The sequence below is a fragment of the Heliconius melpomene genome, chromosome 1 (assembly GCF_056956725.1).
Source record: "Heliconius melpomene rosina isolate 202511_hmr_F chromosome 1, ASM5695672v1, whole genome shotgun sequence".
NCBI lineage: Eukaryota > Metazoa > Arthropoda > Insecta > Lepidoptera > Nymphalidae > Heliconius > Heliconius melpomene.
In genome coordinates this window covers 2439020-2461998 of record NC_140389.1, presented here as the reverse complement: position 1 = coordinate 2461998, position 22979 = coordinate 2439020, and the positions used below count along the sequence as shown (strand labels likewise).

At 31.1% G+C, this 22979-nt stretch overlaps 2 protein-coding genes across 3 annotated transcripts in view; one reads left to right on the top strand and one right to left on the bottom strand.

Annotated features, from left to right (window-relative positions):
* The window catches only part of LOC146540942 (uncharacterized), a 54793-nt gene extending 41374 nt beyond the window's left edge, over positions 1-13419 (top strand). For both annotated transcript variants that reach the window (XM_085194837.1, XM_085194906.1), the window contains exons 2-5: positions 88-278; positions 6464-6605; positions 6744-6934; positions 8488-13419. In XM_085194837.1, coding sequence (XP_085050963.1) covers positions 88-278; positions 6464-6605; positions 6744-6934; positions 8488-12237 — 4274 coding nt within the window. In that variant the 3' untranslated portion in view covers positions 12238-13419. The remainder of the gene's footprint in view (positions 1-87; positions 279-6463; positions 6606-6743; positions 6935-8487) is intronic.
* Positions 13420-20135: 6716 nt separating this feature from the next.
* Positions 20136-22214, bottom strand: LOC146540941 (cysteine-rich PDZ-binding protein). The gene is made up of 2 exons (XM_085195120.1): positions 21915-22214; positions 20136-21689 (listed from the first exon to the last, which is right to left on the bottom strand). The coding sequence occupies exons 1-2, from the start codon at positions 22085-22087 to the stop codon at positions 21560-21562; spliced, it is 303 nt and encodes a 100-aa protein (XP_085051246.1). The 5' UTR covers positions 22088-22214; the 3' UTR covers positions 20136-21559.
* Between the last annotated feature and the right edge of the window lie 765 nt (positions 22215-22979).

The following is a 22979-nucleotide window of genomic DNA, read 5'->3' as shown; positions in this document are numbered from 1 at the left end:
CGACCTGTAACCACATATTTACAATACGTATATATAAAACATATTTTTTGTAATATATCATTCATTTTATATTTCCTTTGTTAACAGGCAAACACCTAGTATTCACAACAGACCCCGAATCAGTAAAAGATGAGTTCGCCTTCGACAACCCTGGCTTCAGGCAGGAGGAGAAGCATTGGCAGCATGAAGCTCCTACGTTACCTCTCGGAGGGAAAACTCACGCCCTGCACGCGGAGTTCACGAAGCCCGAACAGAGTAAAGATGATTCTCATTTACATGTAAGTATGAAATAATTTATAGCTATGGATGAAACTCTTCCTGTGATTGACTGACTTACTGACAAGGAATTAGGCGGCGTAGAACGCAGAAATTTGCGAGTAGAGTAGAGAGATTTTATAATTCACGCAATCGATGTGTCTAATTGACATTAGATTACTATTTATTTTTGCACTTGTTAACAAAATATTATTTTAAACCACTTTTATAATAAAATTTAAATAAAGTTAATAAAGAAATTGCTGAAATAAAATTATTGTAACTCACGTTTTAAAACAAAAAATGCAATTTTCTTAACTGAGTAACAGTTGTTACAGTTTGAAAAAAACGGCAATTTATATCTATTTATAAATATTATGAATGAAATTCGTGACTTATTTTTTATACTGTATACAAGTTGAAAACTACGTGGTCTTTAGTATTTTAAAGAAGAAAATAAAAGATATACTAGGCGTTACAGCGTTATGTTCCGTTACCCAACGCCCCTGAAAGAACTAAAAATGGAGACCGGAATATTTAACACAAAATATTCTATAATCTTACATATAAAAAATATAGAAATGAAAACGTATTTTCACTTCTGTCGATGTTCCGCATACATTAACATATTCATCTCTACAAAAAATGCAATTACGTCGTTGTTGCTCCAAAACGACCAGATAAATCCCAAACAACATTACGACTAATAGACAAAACGTGACACAAAAACCATTATTAATATAAAACAACGTTATCCCATTTCACACAACAAATATTATAATAATATAACAACAACAACAATAATAATAACAACACAAAAAGGCACACGCCATAGCTTATAATATTATAATCCCGTACATAATATAATGTTGTCAATGGTCGTTAGGTTGGTATGTAAGTAGATCGATTCGCTACGTGTTCGAGGCATGTGGATCGGAACGGAGCCAGTTCTTGTTGGGCTGAGGCTCAGAGGAAATTGTGTTGCAATTACTGTAGTGAATGTTATGTTAGATGCTGATTCTAGTTGACTTGTAGAATAGCTTAGGTAGACCTTTGCAGGTATAATTTTCACGCTGTACCTCGTACATAGCAGGATAGGCTGAGAGAACTTGGGAGCCTAGGTAATCGAATTATTAAATATTTCATTTCCTCGAATCAAACCCAGAACCTGTCGCGTTAATAGTCGCACGCTTCTCCTGCGTCACGACTGGCCTTAAAAACTTCTTTAGAAAACGTCTCTACATTTATAGATAAATACTTTTTTGACGCTTTGTAAGTATTCCTTAATAAAAATTGTCACAATTATTGTTTGGTACTAAAATAAGTATAAAATATATATTATAAAGTAGAATTATATTAAATGTACGGTTATGATACCTACAGATTCTTAAGAATTGAAGAATATTGAATTTGATTCTAATTGTCAAGTATTCAGATGTCGACTGACCTACTAGTTTAATATGAAATAGTAATATTTCATTTGAATTCTAAATCTTAATTCTAAAAATGTGATTATAATATATATGATATTAAGATTTTATTAAAAAGGTATTTTATACTATCAAATTAATATGTTATTTAAATATATTGTAATGATTCGCACTCTTGGCTAACGGTAATGGAAATAGAGCGCTCAGACGTGTTATCCGCGTGAACGTGGACGGGCTTAAGTGTAGATACTTACGAGTATATACGAAATTCCAAGCTTAACTGGAGAAACCGTGAATACTTTTTTAGTATAATAAAAATCTTGCTAAAACCAAGAACTGCAGCAGGGTAGGCACAGGGAACCTGCAAGACTAGGATTAAGGCACTCCGTTCTCATTATGACACTTCCATTCCTCCTCTATCCGCCGAATTTTGAAGGCATTGAGTGACGGATCTTATTGCCGCAGTTTATTTCGTTACCAGAGCGAGCAAATGAAAATATTAATTATTCTATTCCCCAGAGAAAAAAATGCTCTTCAACTCTTTACCAAATTCTCTATAAGTTATCGTTTGTATATATTACAACTCTTTGATTGTAAATAGACACTTTAAAAATAAACAAAAATAGAGCTAACAGTAAACACGGTTACATAGATAGGTACAGTTACGTCCTGTCATTATATTGCTTCAGTAAACAAAGTAATACGATCATAGCCCAAGATACTGATCTGCGTGATCTTTGAGGTTTTGATATTTTGTAATTATTTTAATTCTGGGGCCAGTCCTGGCACAGGAGCACAAGCTTGCGACTGTAAATGCTACAGGTTGTGAGTTCGATTTCCAGTCGAGAAAACGAAATATTTAATATGTGCATTTACTTGCTTTGGTAACGCGGTACTTAAATGGGGAATGGAAGTGTCTTAATGGGAACAAAGCGCCTTACATTAGATTCCCAGGTTCCCCTGCTTACCCTGTTATTAGCGGAATACAGCGCGAAGCAAAAATATATATATGTAAAAACTCTTCCGTCCCTGAGTAACTAACAGACAAGATTACTGGATCTAAGAAGATGAAATTTGGCTTGCAGGTAGATTAGAGAGTGAAGGAGAGCACTTACACCCTTCTTATTGCTATAAATTCTTACCGAAAAAGGAAAACGGAATTTTCCACTTTCCCTATAAGGTCCCTGCAAAGAAAATTATTGGCGGCGACTAATTCTGAGAAATATATTAAATGATCTAGTCGACTTAACTTATTTTTATTAACGGGACCTTGTTTTTTTAATAATTTTAGTAAGTATGTAATAATATTAGTCGATATTTAATTATTTGTTATAAAAAAATAATATAAAATTTAAGATTAATAATTAATTTGTTATTATAAAAGAAGATTAAAATTTAGATTAATCACTTTTATTGGGGTTAATTTGTTTTAGTTTAGTTTAGTAGAAAATAATTAAGGGCACACCGATTGATGCTAATTGGGCAATCATTGAAAACATATTAAGGTTTTATTTGGACTTAAAATTAAATTCCAATTAAAAAAATATATATAAAGTTTTTATATCGGACGACCCAAAATTGAAATATTTTGTATATACTTCTTTTTAGTCATATAGTCTATATCAGTGCTATAACAAAAGGAACCTAATATTAAGATACCTCATTCCCCACTTTTAGGCCAATTTCCATGCATTGTGTGTTGGATTACGAAACTTAACGCCGCTCTTTATCTTATTACAAGAATGAGGAGACGAATTAAAAAAAAATTCTTTCCCTCTAGCTTGAATCGTACCCACAGCCATCGTATTTACACACACACTATGCCGCTGTGCCGCGACGGCCTTGATTATAGTATACCTATATAATATTTACCTATTTAAGTAATATTATTAAAGTATATTATAAATGTAAAAAAAAGACAATGCCTTAATAAATTTCATACCTAGTAAAAACAAACAGTAAATTCTCATATTTTAAATATTCAAATTCGTAGATTCTCAGAAGGTAAATAAAAACGACACAAACAAACTCCTTTGTGATTTTTGCCAAGCGAAGATCAAACGTTTTATGATTCGCAGAACATTATATTACAGCTTAGGTGTCCATTTTGCCAAAACTTAAGGTGCTTTTAGTCCAAATAAAAAATATATAAAAAATATATTTATTTAAATGTTTGGACAACAGCTCTTAGGTACAAAACTCACTGATTCCAAGAAGTAGCAGTTAAAGATACTGCGTGATGGTGATCAGATAACACATATACATAATTAAAAACCTCATGAAATTATGAGGCGTACAAGCGTGCTACTATAGAAGGTTGTAGGTTTAAAATTCAAATAATGTAATAAATGAGAAACGGAAGTGTCTTACTGGGAACGGAGTGTCTTATCACTAGGTTTCCAGGTTTTCTCTGTATACCCTGCTGTGTGCGGGATACAGCGTGATGCTGATTTTCAATATGAACATATTAATAATGATTAAATCAAGTATGAGATCAAATATCAATTTGCAACAGTATTCCTTAGTTAAACCTTGACCAGATCAAGCTTGCTTTCAAAGTAAATGACCGGTCGGTGGGCGAAGGCATCTAGTAGTTCTAGTGCGCATACAAAATTCTTTACTGTAATATGTTGTCACCACACTAGTTTCTTTGATATAATCGTGAGAAAAGTCAGTCGATAAGAATAGTTTATTTAGCTAGATTTTTATAAGACAACTCTAAATTTTCGTCTAGATTATGTTAGAGACCGTCATGGCGCACGGGCACGCAGCAGCGGCAGCGTTTGATTGTAATTCAACGGTTATGGGTTCGATTCACATTCGGGGGAATGAATTATAATTTATTAATATTTTCATCTCTTCGCACTGGTGTCGAGGCAAAGCGCGGCGTTGAGTTTCCCCACTCAATACTCAATGCCTCCAGAACTCGAAGGAAAATGGGGAACGGAGTGTCTAAGCACTAGGTTCCCTTTTCCTACCGTGCTGCGTGCGGGATACACGTGAAGCTAAAAGAAAGAAATAGACAAATTTGTTTAACTAAAATAACTTTGGCCCACAACAAGGCGCGTTTACAGCCGCACTTACTTGTCTTTGCGTCCAGACCGGCCTCAAAATTCCTTAACCCAAAAGTTTCGTGAAAAAAAACCAATCTCAAATATTTACAAAGGATTACAAGGCTTGCTTCACACGGATGTAGTTAAACTGAAGGCATTAAGTATGATGTCATTACCTCAATGGCGTCTTATCTCTAGGTATTTTTAATAACAAACATATGAAATCATAAAACTATATATAATTGTATATTAATGTATGTATGTTAGTGGAAAAATTGTATTTCAATAGTGTATAGATTCTTATCTAGAGATATTTTCCAGGGGGGGCGTTGTGTCTGGTCCTTAGTTGATTTTTTTGTATAAAGACTTAATTATTTGTTCATAAAGATTCTGGGATGGGTACCAAAGTATTTTAGGGTGAACATGAACCACCCTGACCCTCCCATTCCTACGCCCATGTATATATCCTATTTATTGTTTCTTACACATCTGATTTTGTTCATCTCTTTCAAGTAGGGTAGAAACAGTTATGTGATAAATTTATTAATTTTCAAATCAACTATTTTTCGTAAAAAAATATTTTGGATTATGCTAAATATTTTGGTTCCGCCGCGCTTTATCTTATCACTCAGGAATAGTGAACTACATTTTTCATATCTTGAGCGGGATAGAACCTACGACCATCTCGTATTCGATTAAACGACTATTGCACTGCACCATTACTTTATTACAAATTATTTATTCGTATTTTATAATTTATTACTTTGTAGTATTTATATTTCTAGAAATACTAATCATTAACGTGATATATCGTTAGTGCAGCGCTCATCACACAAATAATTGTTCTTGGCAAGTATCAAACCCACGACCTTGGTTTAGCAGTCATCAACATCTGGACTACCAGACCACTCAATCTTTAATCTAATTGCAAATCACCGTCGTAGATAAAATATAGTCGATAACCACAGAGCGATTACGTGATTGTTTCCTTGTTTTTTTTTTTAACTTTAAGGTCAAAACATCATTCAGTTGTCAATTAAAGTCTTAATTACTTGCGAAAATTAAACGGTTTACAGAATATTTGCGAAATTTATTAAATTTTCTTTATGGAAATATATAATTTAGTTGTAGTATAAGTTTTTTTAAAGAATATATTAGTTATGCAACCAAACACAATGATCCAAAAGCTATGCTGTCGTTATATTAACATCTAGGTATTAATTTAATAATGATATTATAAGATTAATATAATTATAATAATAATATATATCATTAATTTTATTAATGATATTTATACCTTGGTGTTATATGCAATTTTTTGTTCGTAATATTGGTAGCAAACCAATAGTAATTTTACTAACCGCAGTTACGAAACATGAACAATTTTATTGAGTCATTGCAATGGAGTGATTATTTTTTTTGTTTTATTATTATTTTGTCTTTTTCTTCGCGGAAATAAGAATAATGCTATTCGTAATTTCTTTGTTGAATTCTTATGGAAAAATGTATACTAACAAAATAAACAAAACGTAAATCCGACAAGTAGTTCCAGAGATCTTAGCGTTTAAACAAACAAACAAACTCTTCCGCTTTATTATATTCGCATAAATAACTATTCGGGTGTCTACTCACGTAATATCGAATTACTTTCTTTTTTCTATAATATTAATATAGACTTAGTTTTTGTGTTCTATAATAATAATTACGATTTCTTTACATTTCCAGCGAGCTCGAGTACGTCGAGTGAAGCTATGGGCTCGGGACTTCACCGGACTAGGGTTAACCTGTGGGGGAGGCGCGAGAGACGGCGTGTGCGTACATTCTGTATTGAGGAGTGGGCCCGCCGCCGCAGCCAAGTTGCAACCTGGTGAGAATAATTATCCATATGCCACGACTAGCTTCACATAGTTTTAAAGATTGATAGGAAATTATTTTTCTTTGAATCAATATTTATAATATCTAGATTGTTTGTATAAATAATTAAAAATAACCAATTTGTTTTCAGGTGACAAAATAAAAAGCATCAAAATCGAGTTCACGGGTACACCACTAGAGGATGCTGTCTCTATCCTGTCTCTAGCGTCTCCTTATCCTGTTGAATTGGAAATAGTTGAAGGGGGAAGGATAAGCGGGGAGGCGTGGCCAGTATCACATCCTTTGTTCAGACGAGCAGGCTCTACTGGTGACGTTAGTACGGTAAGAAACTGAATTAATTATTTTTGGAAAAAAATGTATAGTAATATAAGTAAATGCCTTAATCATGAATGCTAATATTTTTATACGTTTATTCTTTGTTATAAGTGAAAAGCTACAGTAACTATTTGTTATTTTATATATTTTAAATTTTCCTGTTTGATTACAAAACTACATTCCATTATACAACCCCCAATGAGTAGAAATAATAGAGATTGAAGTGTATGGCACTTCACACACCTTTTTCTCTGTACTTATTAAAAAAAAGGAGAATAAAAAATATACTTAAAAAATACATATCTGTCTGTGACACAGAAACCTTATGACATTCAATCAAAATTAGCATCCGCAGCTCGAAAATTGCAATTTCGAAATATAGATACCTACACCCACAATTACGATTCGAACAACACCACTCCTATTCTTTACATAATAGAGGCCTGTCACGTCACTTGCAAATGAATAAAACAATACACTACATAAATAACTATAGTGCATAATTCTAAAATGATTTCCCATACATTATGTAGGTATGTCATAATAACCAGTGTAGATAGGCCTCTTTACTTTGTTTAAGGTTTGCAATTCAAATTCAGTTGTTATTAAAAAATATAGTTGATATTATAATAGCTAATAGAGAGTGATACTTATTAAAAATAATTTAAATAATTTTACTATATATTGCTATATCTGTTAAGATAAATGTAAGAGGATCCTATTGAATATAATATTGTTCATATTTATATAAAATTCAATATTTTTTATTTTTATAAAAGAAATTAAAAAAATATGAAAATGAAGATAAATATTAGATAAATCCATTTGAAATCTATTATTTCCTAAATAACATTTTTTTTGGGTTCACGCTATATCTCGCAAATAGCAGGGTCGACAGATGGAACCTTAGAACCTAGTGTTAAGACACTCCGTTCCCATTAATACACTTCCGTCCCCCACTTTCCATCGAATTCTGGAGGCATAACGTGTTGAGTGACGGAACTCAACGCCGCAATAACTATTGAAATATATAAATTTCATTGCATTCTATCAAGTGTCTAACTTAGCTGGTCATTCTCAACCGTCATTAAACATATAAATAATGTAACACGATATTTTATCTCTTAACCATAACATAATAAGGATGTTTATCGTTCCACATTAATATTTAGTTACGATGTTATTGTACTTGTGTATTGTGTACGTTTAGGAATGCGACACCGCCATTGTTACTCGAATGGAAGAAAGTAATATGTGAATAGACAATATCGAATTATTATTCGACGTATAGTGACATATTATACATTAATATTTTTAAAAATAAAAGTTTTTTTATTGAAGCAAATTTTAGGCGCTTAGGCAGAATTTTTTTTTCTAATTATTAATTTTTTTTACAAAGATTGGGGCCGACGAGGCACAAGCGTGTAGTACAAGTTTGTTATTGTAAAGACGACTGTTGTGGATTCCCATTTCGACATTTAATATTTATATTTCCTTGTTCTGCATTTAAATTAATTTTTAAAATTATTGTTTATTAACTTCAATTTCTCTAATTTCAGTTGGAAAAAGAAGGCAAACTACTCCATCCACCAAGATCGCCAAACACATCACAATCCAACACCTCCACACTCGAAACAAAACAATGCAAAGGCGGCATCAAAAAGATATTAACCGAAAAAATTATTACAACAACACTAGAAAGAAACAAAAAAGAAAGAAAAGAACCTCCCACCACATTAGAACGAGAAAACGAGAAGAACTTAAAACTAGCAAATAAAAATAGGCATTCTGATGTATTGCCGGCATTAAACAAACCGGAAAGAAATAAAAATAGAAATTCCACCGGAAGTGATATTCAAATAATTCAACCGGAAAACGGTATTTCGCATTTAGAACACTCAGAAGTGCAGAAACGTGAATATGACCCGAAACGTGGGATGAAATTTGGAATACGAGTATTGCCACCAAATGTGCCAGACGATGGTGTCCTTAAACAGAAAAGTGTAGAAAATGGAGCTGTCATTCTAGAGAAAAAAGCAACTGACGAACCTGATAAACCTGTAGCTCATATAAAACACGAAAATGAAACCGAACAGAAAAAGCCTGTAGTAGCCAAACGTAGGGAGAAAATGGCGCCTCCTATACCAAATGCTAGAGTCAAATCCACAGAATCAGAAATAAATATCAGCCAAGAAACAACAAAATCTGATATCTCTCAATCGTTCACTAGAACAGAATTGAATTCTAGTGGAATCAAAAGAGATGAGAATGGCATACCTCAAGAATTACCTCAACATATGTTCGACGCTGCCAAAGCTGCAAGAAATAATAGAAAAAGCTCAGCAGATATACAAGATAAAGATAAAATAGATAAAAAAGAAGAAGTACCAAAACCAAAAAAATCGAAAGGCAAAGCTCCTTCCCCTCCAGAGCCAGAGAAAAATAAAAGCGATGATAGTATTCTAGAACAAATGAACAATTTACATGATTTCTTGATAAATGAGAAACATCATTCAAGTTTGTTGCATGATAGCATTAAATCTACGTTTAGTATAAATACATCTACACCAAAAGTGAATAAAACCAAAACACGGCACGAAGAATCGATTACGTTTAGCCAGGATGACATAGATGATATCGTTTCAAAGCCTTTTAGAAGAGAAAGTGATTCTTTAAATAACTATTTCGAAGATTCTAAATCTAATCTATCATCTAACCAAGATGTACATTCAGTTGTCTCATTGAATAATAGTGATAAAAGTGATAAGGGATCCACTACTATCGAATTAAATAATAGTGACATAACAATTCACAGTTCTCCATTAAATGAAACGGCAACAGATACATCAGTTTTGGATGAAAATGAACGGAAAGCGGCTTCTCTTGGTGATTTGTCAAGATTTGAAATTAGAGCTAATACAAGTAAACCATCTACGGGGACGTTAGAAAGAGCCCAAAGCTTAGACATTTCGGCTGATGATTCTGAAATTCAAGAAACTCTTTCTCCTAAAAAACGCAAAGCTATGTCAGTAGTTGAAACAACATTCTTCGACTCGGGTAACGAAGATATAATTCCGGAAGTCATGGATCCAGATAAAGGAGCTCTGATGAAACAAAAAGAACCAAGACTAAGCTTAAACATAACGAAAACATCTGCAATGGAGGGATTAAACACGTTTCAAAGGAATCGTTTGAAGAAAGCGTCAGAATTTGGTAATTTAGAAGACGCAATTGTTAAAGGATCTCATTCTTCTATAGATTCTGGAAAGCATAGTTCACAAGAACTCATTTTTCGTAAATCTCAGACCAGCCTAGATACGACTCAAGAAAATGAGGAGCACGAAACCTCTGATCACATGGCACGGAGACTTTTGGATGAAAATATGAAAGTTCACTTGAAACTCGTTTCAGAATTTGCAAAATCGACTTCTGATGGTAGTAATCAGAGTTCCTTGGAAAGTCAAGAAACATCAGTAGAAACTAAGACAATACCCGCAAAATATGAGGAGAAGCATACAGTTAGTTACGATACTAATATACCTGATGATATGAAGGTCTCCCGTAGTTCATACGTTAATAGTTTAGAACGACCTAAATCAGAAATGATGAAAAAATTACTCGCTAAAAATCCAATTTTCAACGTACATATTGATCAAACGCAAAGATACGAAGCTTCGACAAGTAAAGAAACTTCAACACCCGCTTTAACTGACTCATTTAAATCTATGCATCAACCTGATATAGTTAACTTTGATTTGAAAACTTCAAAAGCAAGAGATTATGACGAATTTGTCAGCAACATTAGAGTCGGATCTAATAATAACAGTTTGAAAATAAACAAAAAACCCCAAGAAACTTTCACTAGTGAATGGTCGAATCGTGAATCAGAATCTAAAAGTCAGGAAATGCAAAGCAGTAACATTGTTACTATAAATGCTGATAAAAATATTACGAATGATGCAAAACGTAATTCATATACGAAATCGATAGAGATTGGTGACGCAAACTTAAGATTAATACCAGATTTGGTTGAAGGTGTAAAAACACGTGAGGAAAAAGAAACCAGAACTCTGTACATGGAGCCAGCAAGTGTTTCACTAACAATGAAACAAGAGCCTGTCCAGAAAACAGTAATGGTGAATGTCAGTGAAGATGAATATGGGAATAAAGTGATTACCCAAAACGTAGAAAAAATATCCACTAAATATATAACAACTAAAACTGAGGCACCATTGCAAGTGGAACAAGTTACTTTTGGAATTTTAAGAGGATCTGGAGATATTAATGAATTGGAACTCGAAGAGGGGAATGTTAAAGATATAGATAGAAAAGTTTTAGAAGAAATAAAGAAGCAAAATCCAAACATGCATTTTACGTCTACAGAACCTTCATACACGAGAACCGAAACTATAATTCTAAACACAACTGAAATGAATGAAGCAGAAGCTAAAGCATTAATGGAAAAACTACAAAACGACCCTAGTTTTATGGCTCATAAGTCTTCAGAAGAACTTTCTCGAATGGGAATAAGAATTGTACAGGACTTAGACGATAAGACCACATCGCATAAAGATTTAGTCGAAGTCACAAAAACCCGATACTCCGTAAACCCTTCAATATCTACTGAACAATCTATGTGTACAATTGCTTCAAAAGATTCCAAATCTCATAAAGATCACATAACTGAAATCCAAGTCTCTTCAAAGCCCGAAAAAGTTATACAGAAAACCGAAATCAACAAAGATAAAGTATCAAACAGACAACGAACTCCACCAAATCTACAAAAATTTGAGGAACCAGAGTTGTCATACGAATTGGATATCGATTTACTGAACGATTTTATATCGAATGAGAGATATCACTCGGCCAAACACCAAATCGATAGCAAAAAACGATCAAGTGAACCAAAGAAACGACATTCCGACTTCGATTTGCCAAGAAACAGTCACATTAAATTCCGTACAGCTACTTACGAATCTCCAAAAGGGACGATCGTTACGAGCACGGATTTAGAGAACAGACGACTTTCACAATTAGATCAATTACACAAATCGAGTGAACCAACCCAAAAACCGATCATATCCGCTAAACCGAGTAACATACCGGTTAAGTCGGTAGATAAAAAACCATTTTCAGGCTTAGTTTCGTCTAAAATACCGGTTTTCGCCACACAAAAATCGTTAAGTCAGGAAAATTTGTCGGAGAAAACTTTTTCGTTACCCCGAACCGACTTTAGTGGTAGTGCTGGAAATATATCGATTACGTCAATAAAAACTAGCTCGAGAAGTCCGAGTGGAGGTCCATTATAGGCTTAGTTTGTTATTTAGAAGGATTCGCTTGTAAGTTATTGGTTATTCTAGGAAGATATTCGATAGGATGATTTTGAACGTTTTAACATTTACTTTATACATATCTAGTATAATATCCTATATTATGAGTTTTATTTACTTCATTTAAATACACCAAAGCATTTTATATACAAATCGATTCTACGTTTCATCTTTATTACAAATTTTTCCTAATGATTTTTTTACAATATCGGAGTTCTTCCTAAAATAATGAAAGTATATTATAAAAGTAGTTATACTTTGAGATTTTTATTAAACGACATATGTAAGTATCCATAAATTATTTGCTTATGTCAATAAAAGTGCCTTATAAAGTTAATTTTTAGCAAAAATATGCTTTAGGTTGTGAGAGTGTTATTAAATTTAGAAAACGTCACAATTCGAAATATAGTTACGAAATTAATTAAAAAATAATCAAAAGAATTATTAGTCGTAGATTATATAAAAAGAAATAAAATTATTCAAAAATTTCAATTAATAAAATGTAAGATTTATTATATTAATATTGTGTTAATAAAACAAATGTAGTATATATTATATAAGACCTATATCTTATATTGATTTTTAGTTTCTAGTAAACAAATCATTAAATAAATAGATTTTTTCCGTCCTACAAGTATTACTGTATACTTATAATTATACGAAAATAACATTCCAATAAGAATAAAATAATAAACTATTATAATTTTCTTAATAAACGTCTTCCAAGCATTATTTTATACACGTACATAAGTAGTAAATGTACTTAAAAATGTGCCTTCGACAGTTATTCTTTTTTTTAAAAGAACTTGTGTTTATGATATTCTTTTTATCTGTAAAGCATATTTTTAAAAATTCTTAATAAATTATTTTTTATCTTTACTTAATTTCTTTTAAGTAACGAAAGTAAGAGATATTACTTAAAGTAATTGTTTCTTTTCATTTTGAATAATATTTTTTCAACTCTAATTAATTATGAAAGTCGTCTGTTCGTAGTCTATATATTATTACAATATACTGTATGTAGTGTTTGTGACTGTTTGTTTGTTGTATGAAATGTTACGTATATCGCATTAACAAGTTATCACAATTATACAAATTGTATTTTATTAATGTATTATATTATATTATATTATATTATAATAAAGACAAATTTTAATGTTACGTGGTTTTTGATTTGTCTATTCTTGGTTATTATTTAAAATAAATAGTACGTATACATTTTTTTTATATTTGGTATATATTTATTTTATATATAATTTTATCTTTAATTTAGAAAGTATGTGAGGATGGATGTTTGTTTCACTTTGTCCCAAAAACTACTGAACAGATTCAGAATAACACATCATTTAAATACATGTTTTTTTTATTTTTGACTATAATATAACAATAAGCTTAGGCGGGTGAAGCTGCATCTCTCGCTAGTTTATAGATGTTAGCAAATAAACTTAATAAAATAACATATATCTTCATTCTTTATTATTTAATCATTCGCCATCACTATATTGAGACGAAACAAATTTAGCTTTACAATTACTTTTGCATTCCTTTTTAAAACTTCTTTTCATGGATCTCTTACATTTGTATGATGCACACACACTTTTGTATGTAATTTTACAAGCTTTGATACAGACTTTGGCCGCTTTTCTATCGCACGAGCTTCTCCATCTTTGTCTTAATATTTCTTTTTGTTGTTTATTTAAATTGAGATCACCAATCGATATTTCGTCTTTCTTACGTGTATTTTCGAAAAGATCATCAATTTGTATAGCCATTTTTGATCTTAAGTATTTGTGCTGTTGGGATATCATATAGAGACATTATTAATTGTTTTTTTTATCTAGCCAGGTTAAATAAATACACAGACTTTTAAATTTAAAATAAACCTTTTTTTTATGGAAAAAGGACAAGGTCCTAAAGGCTAATGGTCCGATACAGAGGCAGTGGTACAATTATGGTCTTGCTACCACTACCATATTTAATTTCAAAATTGATCTTTATATTTATAACCCAATCCGATAAATAAAAGATTAAACTCTCAAACAAAACGTTAATTTTATGCATAGTGCACTTACCTACGTACTTGAAACATTAAATCAATGAATAAACTTACTGGAAACATTCTCGAGAACGCGTCGCTTACTTCAAAATCATTGATTTCTCTCAAATTATCTCTTACAGAATAACTACCAACTGTAGTCCATATCTGAAATAATAATAGATTATTTTTAGATACACGTTGTATTTTACATATAGCAGAGTAGCTGAAGAGAATTGAATGTTGAGACGTTCCATTCTTCACGCTTCACCATAATTCCAAACACCGTGTGTGATCGACGGGTTTGCAGACTAGGTTCGAGTCCCGCAGAGGACGCTCTACCGCCGTCGATCCTGTGAAGCAGCCGCGTAATGCTTGCAATTTCTAAAAGAGAGAATACCATGTTCCCTACCGGTGTCGCTGTAAGGCCAATAAGACTAACAGTATTAATTCTAAGTTCTAAAAAAAAGTTTGTTTACCAAAACAAAAATGAAAATAAATCTTAGTCTCGAGTGGTGATCGTAATTCACAAGCATAGCGCTTGCAGTCAGACAATCCACGAGGATATATTTTTTTAAAAAATATATTAATTAACTTATTACTCACTATGCAGCAATAAGCAACACACACGGTTTGTAATGTATGCATATTTAAATGGACGTTGATTGTAAAAGTATAGTGCATAAATGTAATTGATTCTAGTAAATTATATTTTCACTACATTTCATAATTTTATATGTCCATACGTGTCCACGTCGCTTTAATTGAAGTAGCCCAGAAACTTCTGTGTAGAATGTTAATGTCTTTATCAATAGAGATAGTAGGATCTATAGTGTTAAGACTCTCCGTTCCCCATTTTGCGCTGAAATCTGGAAGCATTCTATGTTGAGTACGGAACTCAACGCCGCGCAACGCCAGAACGAAGAAAAGAAAATATTAAATTATCGAGAAACGACTGGCCACAACTGGATTCAAAAATTTTATTTAAGCACCTACTATGAATAAATACACACATTTCACAAGCCTATATAATTATTTATTATACTTTTTGAAACGTAAAAATATTTTAGGTATTTGTATATGGATCAACAGAAAGAAAATATTTTTTTAATTGTATTTTTAAGACTTACAAATATACCTAGATTATTTATTATTACGAATCCGCCATAACATTAAGAAAAATAAAAATATATATTTTTAATTATATGTTTTTTATTTAATTATACTGGAATCTCCGTTTACACGATCTATTACATCTATTTCTATATTCCATAGTTTTCTTCCTGCAGTTGTATCTATCGCACATACCGTTGTAAGCTTCCTTGCACGCTAGTCTACATTTTAATTCGTTTTTATTTCTTAAAGGCTTGCGTGTTGTGGTTGTCGTCCATTTAACAGTTGTGTTTTCAGGATCAATAATCTCACTTGTTTTTATATGAAATAAGTGGTCTCTTTCTATAGAATTGTCTGGTTCGGATTCTGAACTATTTTTCCATGCCCTTAAGAATTGTTTTTTCTTGTTTTTATTTAGTCTTTTTAAGTCACGAAGAAGCTCGTTGACGTCGAAATCTTCTTTAAAAGTATTTAAAACATATACATTAGGTTTATTTTTCTGTAAATATTTTCGGCTTTCGGTCGCACTTTGGTTTAGGTATAGAAGTAAAAGCTGGAAAGTGAAATTATATAATCTAAAAGTTTAATCTTTCTTATGAACTCTATTAAGGGTAATAAAGCAATAACATGATTATTATTTTTTCTGCTTGTCGGTAGCTGTAGGACTACAGCTAACTGTTATTTTTAAAACAAATAAAATTACTTACTGTAAAATATACGAAATATAAATAAATTTTATCTATCATTATCAAATTGTTCCTGCCTTACACAGTAAATCATTCTGAACATATTTAATTACTTTTACTTTTGTAATAAAAATGGAAATTAATTAGATTTTCAATTTCTACTTTTCTTAATTTTTGATTACTGTGCTCAATTAAGAAGCTTGCTTTATTGGTTTACTCAAACGACTTTTCTCTGAGGCAATTTTATGTCATTTTTAACAACTTTCCTAATTTTGCTTATAGAAAAAGCATAGAATACATACACAATATTAGAGGAATTACCTCATTTAGATGTTCTCTTCGTGAAAAATATATTGAAGATATTTTCAATTTATAGGTCTCAATAAATTGTATCTATCCATAAAGTTGTAGGAAGGATAGAACAGAGTTCTGTATTGATTATGTAATTAAAATATAAATAAACGTAAGTCACGTCCGCTTTTAAGATGAAGGGCAAAACTTACAAGCAATCCCAATAAAAATTGTATTTATTCATTGTAAGAGCAAAAAAATATTTTATAATTAGTTAACAAAACTGTTTTAATAATAAAATCTTCTAAAACAAGCTGATCTACAAGCATTTTCCATATCTTCTTCAAAATCTGAAGTACAATCCTCAGTTCGACATGCTCTTTCTAGGGCATCGTAACAAGACCACATACACCTCAGCAAGGGTCGGCCACAACTTATAAAGCCTAATTTTGTTATATTTGGCTTTCCTTCTTTGTTTTCATCAGACTTTTGGCCAAAGACATCGTCGTCATATCCAGCTCTGGCTATATTGATATTGTCGTCAGCTTTATAGTTAATATCTTTAAGATATTCAATTTCATCCTTGAAATAAAACTTATCAGTTAGTTGGAAGCATAAATTGTTAACTTGTTATTTTCTCTTAGTTCAAGAATTATAATTGGAAATTAGAAACACGATAAATATAACAAAAAGTATAATTGACTAATTTAATTTAAGCGTATGTACTTGTACTTACATTATTAGAAAGTAACGAAATTATTGTGGAAATACTCAAAATGATTTCATCATAATCGATATCTTTGTTGCTTCTTAGAATTTTTCCAAAATCGATTTTATTTAATAAGTGAAGCTGATTCAAAGTTTTGACTCTCTGTTCGTTTAGAGCCACTAGGGATTTTAATAAGTTTGCGAAATAGCTTCTTACGTTCAAACTATTGTGTACAGGATGTAAATCCTGGTGATGGCGTGACTTGGCTATATTTATGAACACCTGTTAACGAAAATAAGTTTTTTTTAGGTCCTCGTCTCATGCATATATATATATAGCAGTGAAGGCTAAAGGAAACCTAGTGTTAGACACCTGCTATCAGTTCTGTCTTAATATAATTAAGTAATTGATGTTTAAGATAGGTGTCAAATCCACAACCATCGTGATAATTGTCAGACGATGTTTCACCGTAAGTGAATAATTTATCACATTTAAGTATTTATTTTAGTATCGTACTAAAAATAAACATATTTTAAAAATATTATCGCTCTGGCTGCGCCTATCTATATCTAATTTTATAATTTTTACATTAAATATAACAAGTTTCAAGAGCAAAATTCAATAAAATAAAAAAAAAGCATCAGTATATGTATGTACAAATTCCTACTAAAATATTTAACCAGTTTTCCCTTAATACACTTTAACCATTTTATGTAAATATTCATATAGTTGAAGCGGGCGATGCCGCGTGAGGGCCGCTAGTATCAAATTAGCTACTATACTTAACGTAGGAAACAAGAGCACAGAGGATGGTTAGTATGACAAAGAACACTGAGATGTATCGGTAACATAAATACGCGATGGTTATAGATTCGATGCCCACTCAAGGAATAAATTATTTTCATTCCTAAATCACTTTTAAGTACAATTCCTTATATATTTTTTTGCGTATAATTAAAGTTCTTACCAATAACAGAAATACACCGTTGATTAAAGTCATTTCGAAATATTACGTAAGTCACCAACTACTTGTATAAAATCTAAATTATTCGATAAGTCAATATACACTGAGTAAATTGGTAAATTGCATTCCGTTTTTGTGCCAGCAAATTTATCTGTTTTCATTTAAATGCCAGAGGCTATCGTAGCTCAGCGGCACAGTCTCTAGCTATAAAAGCAATGTTCGTGGGTTCGATTTCGACTCGAGGCTGTGAATTGTTGAGGAAAAGCGCAACGTTGACTTCGGCCACTTAACTCGCAATGTATCAAAAATTAGGCTATGCTTAGGGAACTCTACCGCCCTTGCCATATGCGAGGTACTTACAGCGAGAAATTGAAATATATTTTTACTGCTTATTAATAGAATACGTTTTCGTTTACAGTCACACGCGCACCTCACAATAAACATTATATAAACAAAATTAGACATTTGGGATAATATTAATTTTGAAAAAACTATTGTATATACTTGTGGTACATAAGAATCATAAACAACGTTTGTAGAACTAAAACATTTAATAAAACCATAATGCACAGAACCTCTTGCAATACTTCCTCAGTCGTCTTCTAAGACTTCTTTCGCACTCTTCTACATCGCAAACCTCTCTGTACGCCTCCTTACAGGCTTTCACGCACTGTGACCTTCCATATTCGCAATCAAAATATCTTAAACTATCTTTATTTTTGTTCTCACGGTTGTCTTCTTTGTTATTGCTTTCGCCATTCTCTTCTTCATCTGAATTAGAACCATCTCTTAATATCTTTTTTAGAGCTGTCTTTTTGTGAGATTTCGATGGCTATTGAAAGTAAATTATATATTTAATTAATGTATTGTAGGTAAATATAGTTTATTCATTACAAATATAAGGCAAACGTGGCCTAGTGGATTGACATCTGGCTGTAAAAGTGATGTCGATTCGATTTACATTCGTAAAATTGTAATGGAAAATTATTTTTTTCTTCGTTTTAGACATAACGCGGCGTTAAGTTCCGTCTGAAAGTCATACTAATAAAAGTATTGCAATTACCAATTTTAGCTGCTGCATATAGCTTTCCAAATCATCCTCAACGTCTTCTGTTCTTAAGTAGTGTTTACCAATTATATTATTTGTTGCAAAAATATTGTCTATTTTAAAGTTTCTCAATGTATTAATAGCATTTAGTAAATTGTTAATTGAATCACTCATATCTCCATGATTGATGTCTGTCGAGTCAATATCGATGTTACAAAAGCCACTTGTGGGAATTATCTAAAATTATAATAAAAAATATTTAGCATACTTTTTTGGATTAACTTCTAACATTCTAACTTGATATATGACTATAATTTTTTGTAATAAAAGTTATTGAATTCCGCCACCCAACACGCAATGTCTTGAAAATTGGACGGGAAGCGGGGATTGTCTTACATTAGGTTCCCTCTGCAAAAATGAAAAGGTTTTCAAAAAAAGTATCGATCAAGACCAAAAACATAATTTTAATAAGCTTACCAGAAATATTATGAAGTTAAGAAAATTACGAATCATTGCAACATTACCTACTACATTTACAAGTTACGTGCTTTTCTTATCAATTAATTCATAGTTTAAAATTAGATTTTTTAATTTATTTTCTGATTACTTCAACTAACATAACTCGTTCGTTCGTTTGGTTTTGTATTATGACGATTACGACAACATCGAAGTCGCTATTGTAGCGCAATTTTGTTACGAAGACTATAGATTTAAATTCCATATTACCTTAAAATTTAAATTATATTTAAAATATTTTCAATTTGACGCCATCTTGGCCAAGCGTTGTCGTTCCATATCTTCTCTTTCGACGAAAAAGCGTGGCGACGAGTTCCACCAAACACTTACAATATCCCGAAAATTAGGTGGTTATTGGAAAACAGAGTGTCTTAACACTAGGATTCCTGATTAACCTGCTATGCGGTAGAAAAGGCGAAGCTAAAAGAAAAGCCATTGATCTTTTAAAATCAAACTTATTTTTTTTTATTTTATGATAACATATTCCATTTACGAGGTAAATAAAACAAAATAAGGTTTTTAAAAAATTGTATTACATAAACATTGTATATACAAAAGTAAAGTTAACCAAAATGCTTAATCTTATTTTTATTTATGTACAATGGAAAATTTTAATAAAATAAAAAATTACATATTTATAATTAATAATACATAAATATTATTAATAGAGGCTGTCATGGCAGACACACGAGCATGCCCTTTACAATTGTAAAAGCGTCAAGTTTCACTTCCAAGTCAAGGAAATTAAATATTTAATAGTTTCATCATTATCAGGTAATGCAGAATTTGCCCGACTTGGAATCTAACACATTAGGCCACAATGTCCTCACACATTTTACATAAAGTACAATTTAAAAATGCAATTCATAAATAATATGTAAATTATTTTATATTCAATCTTTACATAATATTATGTTGTGACATAACAATTTCAGAATTTTTAAATATTCCACGATATTATTATAGAGTTATAATCTACTAGCGGACGCGCGCAGCTTCGGTTGCGTATTTAAGGGTGAATTCTAATAACCCATGAAACATGTGTTCAATGAAATATTTTTAAGAGTCTAAATTTCAAATCATTATAAAAATCGGTGGCGATTTAAAGATTTTTCCATACAAACTTACAACCCCTTATTTGCACTCTTAGGGGGTGAATTCTAGAAAACCATGAAACATGTGTTTAATTATATACGTTTAAGTGTCTGAATTTCAAATTTTATAAAAATTGGCGACGATTTATAAAAAAACCTATACAAACTTTCAATCCCTTATTTGCACCCTTAGGAAGAGAATTCTAGAAAACGATAAAACACGTGTTCAATTAAATACTTTTAAAAATCTAAATTTCAAATTTTATAAAAATCGGTGCCGATTTAATTTTTATTCCATACAAACTTTGAACCCCTATTTCACCCCTTTAGGATTAAAATTTTTCAATATCCTTTCTTAGTGGATGTCCAGATTACGAAAGTAAACTTTCGTCCAAATTTAACGTTTCTATCATAAGCGGTTACGGCTGTGCATGCGTCTTACCTCAGTCAGTGAGGACAAGTCCTTTTAAATATATATATAATTGTTATAAATATAGGGCTGTTATAAGGTGACAATACTTTAGATAATTGAAGCATTGAGTTCCATTGCTCCACTGCTTAGAGTAATAAAGTTTCGTGACACAAGGTATTTTCTGCCTACCCTTCTATATGTGACATAAAGACTGAATTATGTAATAGTTATGATTTATTCTTAAATAAAAACTTGTTAACAATATATAAGCTTTAAGTATTCTTTTCAAGAATATTAGGCAGTATTTAAAGGCAGATTGCAACAGTTAATTAAATACGGCTTAAAGATAGTCCTAAAGTGTCCTGTCTATATACAAATCATATTTATTTTAAATATAAGCCACTGACTTAAATAAGCAGCTTTCATTACATACTTAAGTAGAACTTTGTCTGTAATTTGAGGTGTCTAATATCTTTTTCCCACACATGGCACAAATTCCCTTTTTATATGCACAAGCTTGACAATAATGAGATCCCACTTGATGGACTTTGGTGCGGCATATCCTATGGAGATAAACAAAACAAAATATGTACTAAGTTTCTATTGATTTACTTATTTATAGGTTAAAGTACAGATAAATAAAATTAATACTAAATATAGTGTGTCTTTTTATAATGATGTATAATGAGAATAATCTTATGAATTATAAAACAACTATATAAATGTGGAATATTTATATAAAATGTTAATTATTTTTTATTTAACAATAAAAATATTCAATAACTTACTTGCATTCATAGAATTTTGATGTGTACGGATTATATCGGCCCCTTTTTGCTGTGAGTGCTTTATTTTCACCAACTTTTCTCCCGCCTGACTCTACTGTATTTCGTGCACCGGTCTTCCATGGGTCGGGGGTTATAACACGGCCCAATTTCTTTTCACATTTATCACACACCATGATGAATTATTTCGTTTGTTTACAATTATTATTCAAAAGTCAAAGTATTTTTTTAATTATAACCTATAATATAAATAAATCAATGTTTCGGTACGTCACTTTTGTTGTCAAACATAACTCAGTCACAGATAAAATATGTAAATTTTGTATGTGTACTCTAATTACGTTCTTTATCGATTAGTGAAAAAAAATATTTCCAACGTTGTAATCAATATTAACTAATCGATACAAATTTGAAATATTTGGTTTTTATGTATTTGAAATATTTTAAAGGAAATGTAATAAAATTGTGTCTATTTTTATAACAATAAATTAAAATATTTGCCTTCACATTGAAGATTACTTCCCAATCAAAAATTTTACCAACTACTATTAATGTTTTCAAATGAAATGAAATAAATGTAGCCCGATCGCATATCATATAAATTTGAATAAATTTTAATTAAAAATAACATTTATGTATTTCATAATATTTTATTTCTTCTTAATGAATAGGTCGGTACATGTCCCGTATAGGACCTCTTTTGTTTTTAGTAATAGGAACCTGCAATTGAAATAAAAGCTTTTAAAATAAAATATAATTATGTTATGCGTCATAATAATAATCGTTATCAAAATAATATATTAAACATATTAAAATATTGTAAAACTTACAAATCGAAAATGTAGTTTCTGGAACAATATTAATTTATGAATGAATATTTAATTAAGAAACTGTAAACTTAACGAATTTATGATGTTTTAAAGTGATGAAAACTTAATTACCCCTAGGATTCCATCATCAGGTGTCTGTAAAATAATTTTAGCAACATAGATTAGGTATTATTAGGTAGGTATTCGTTTTATTAAGGTTAGGTATTTACTTAAATTCCAAAAGACCTTTGCTGATGCA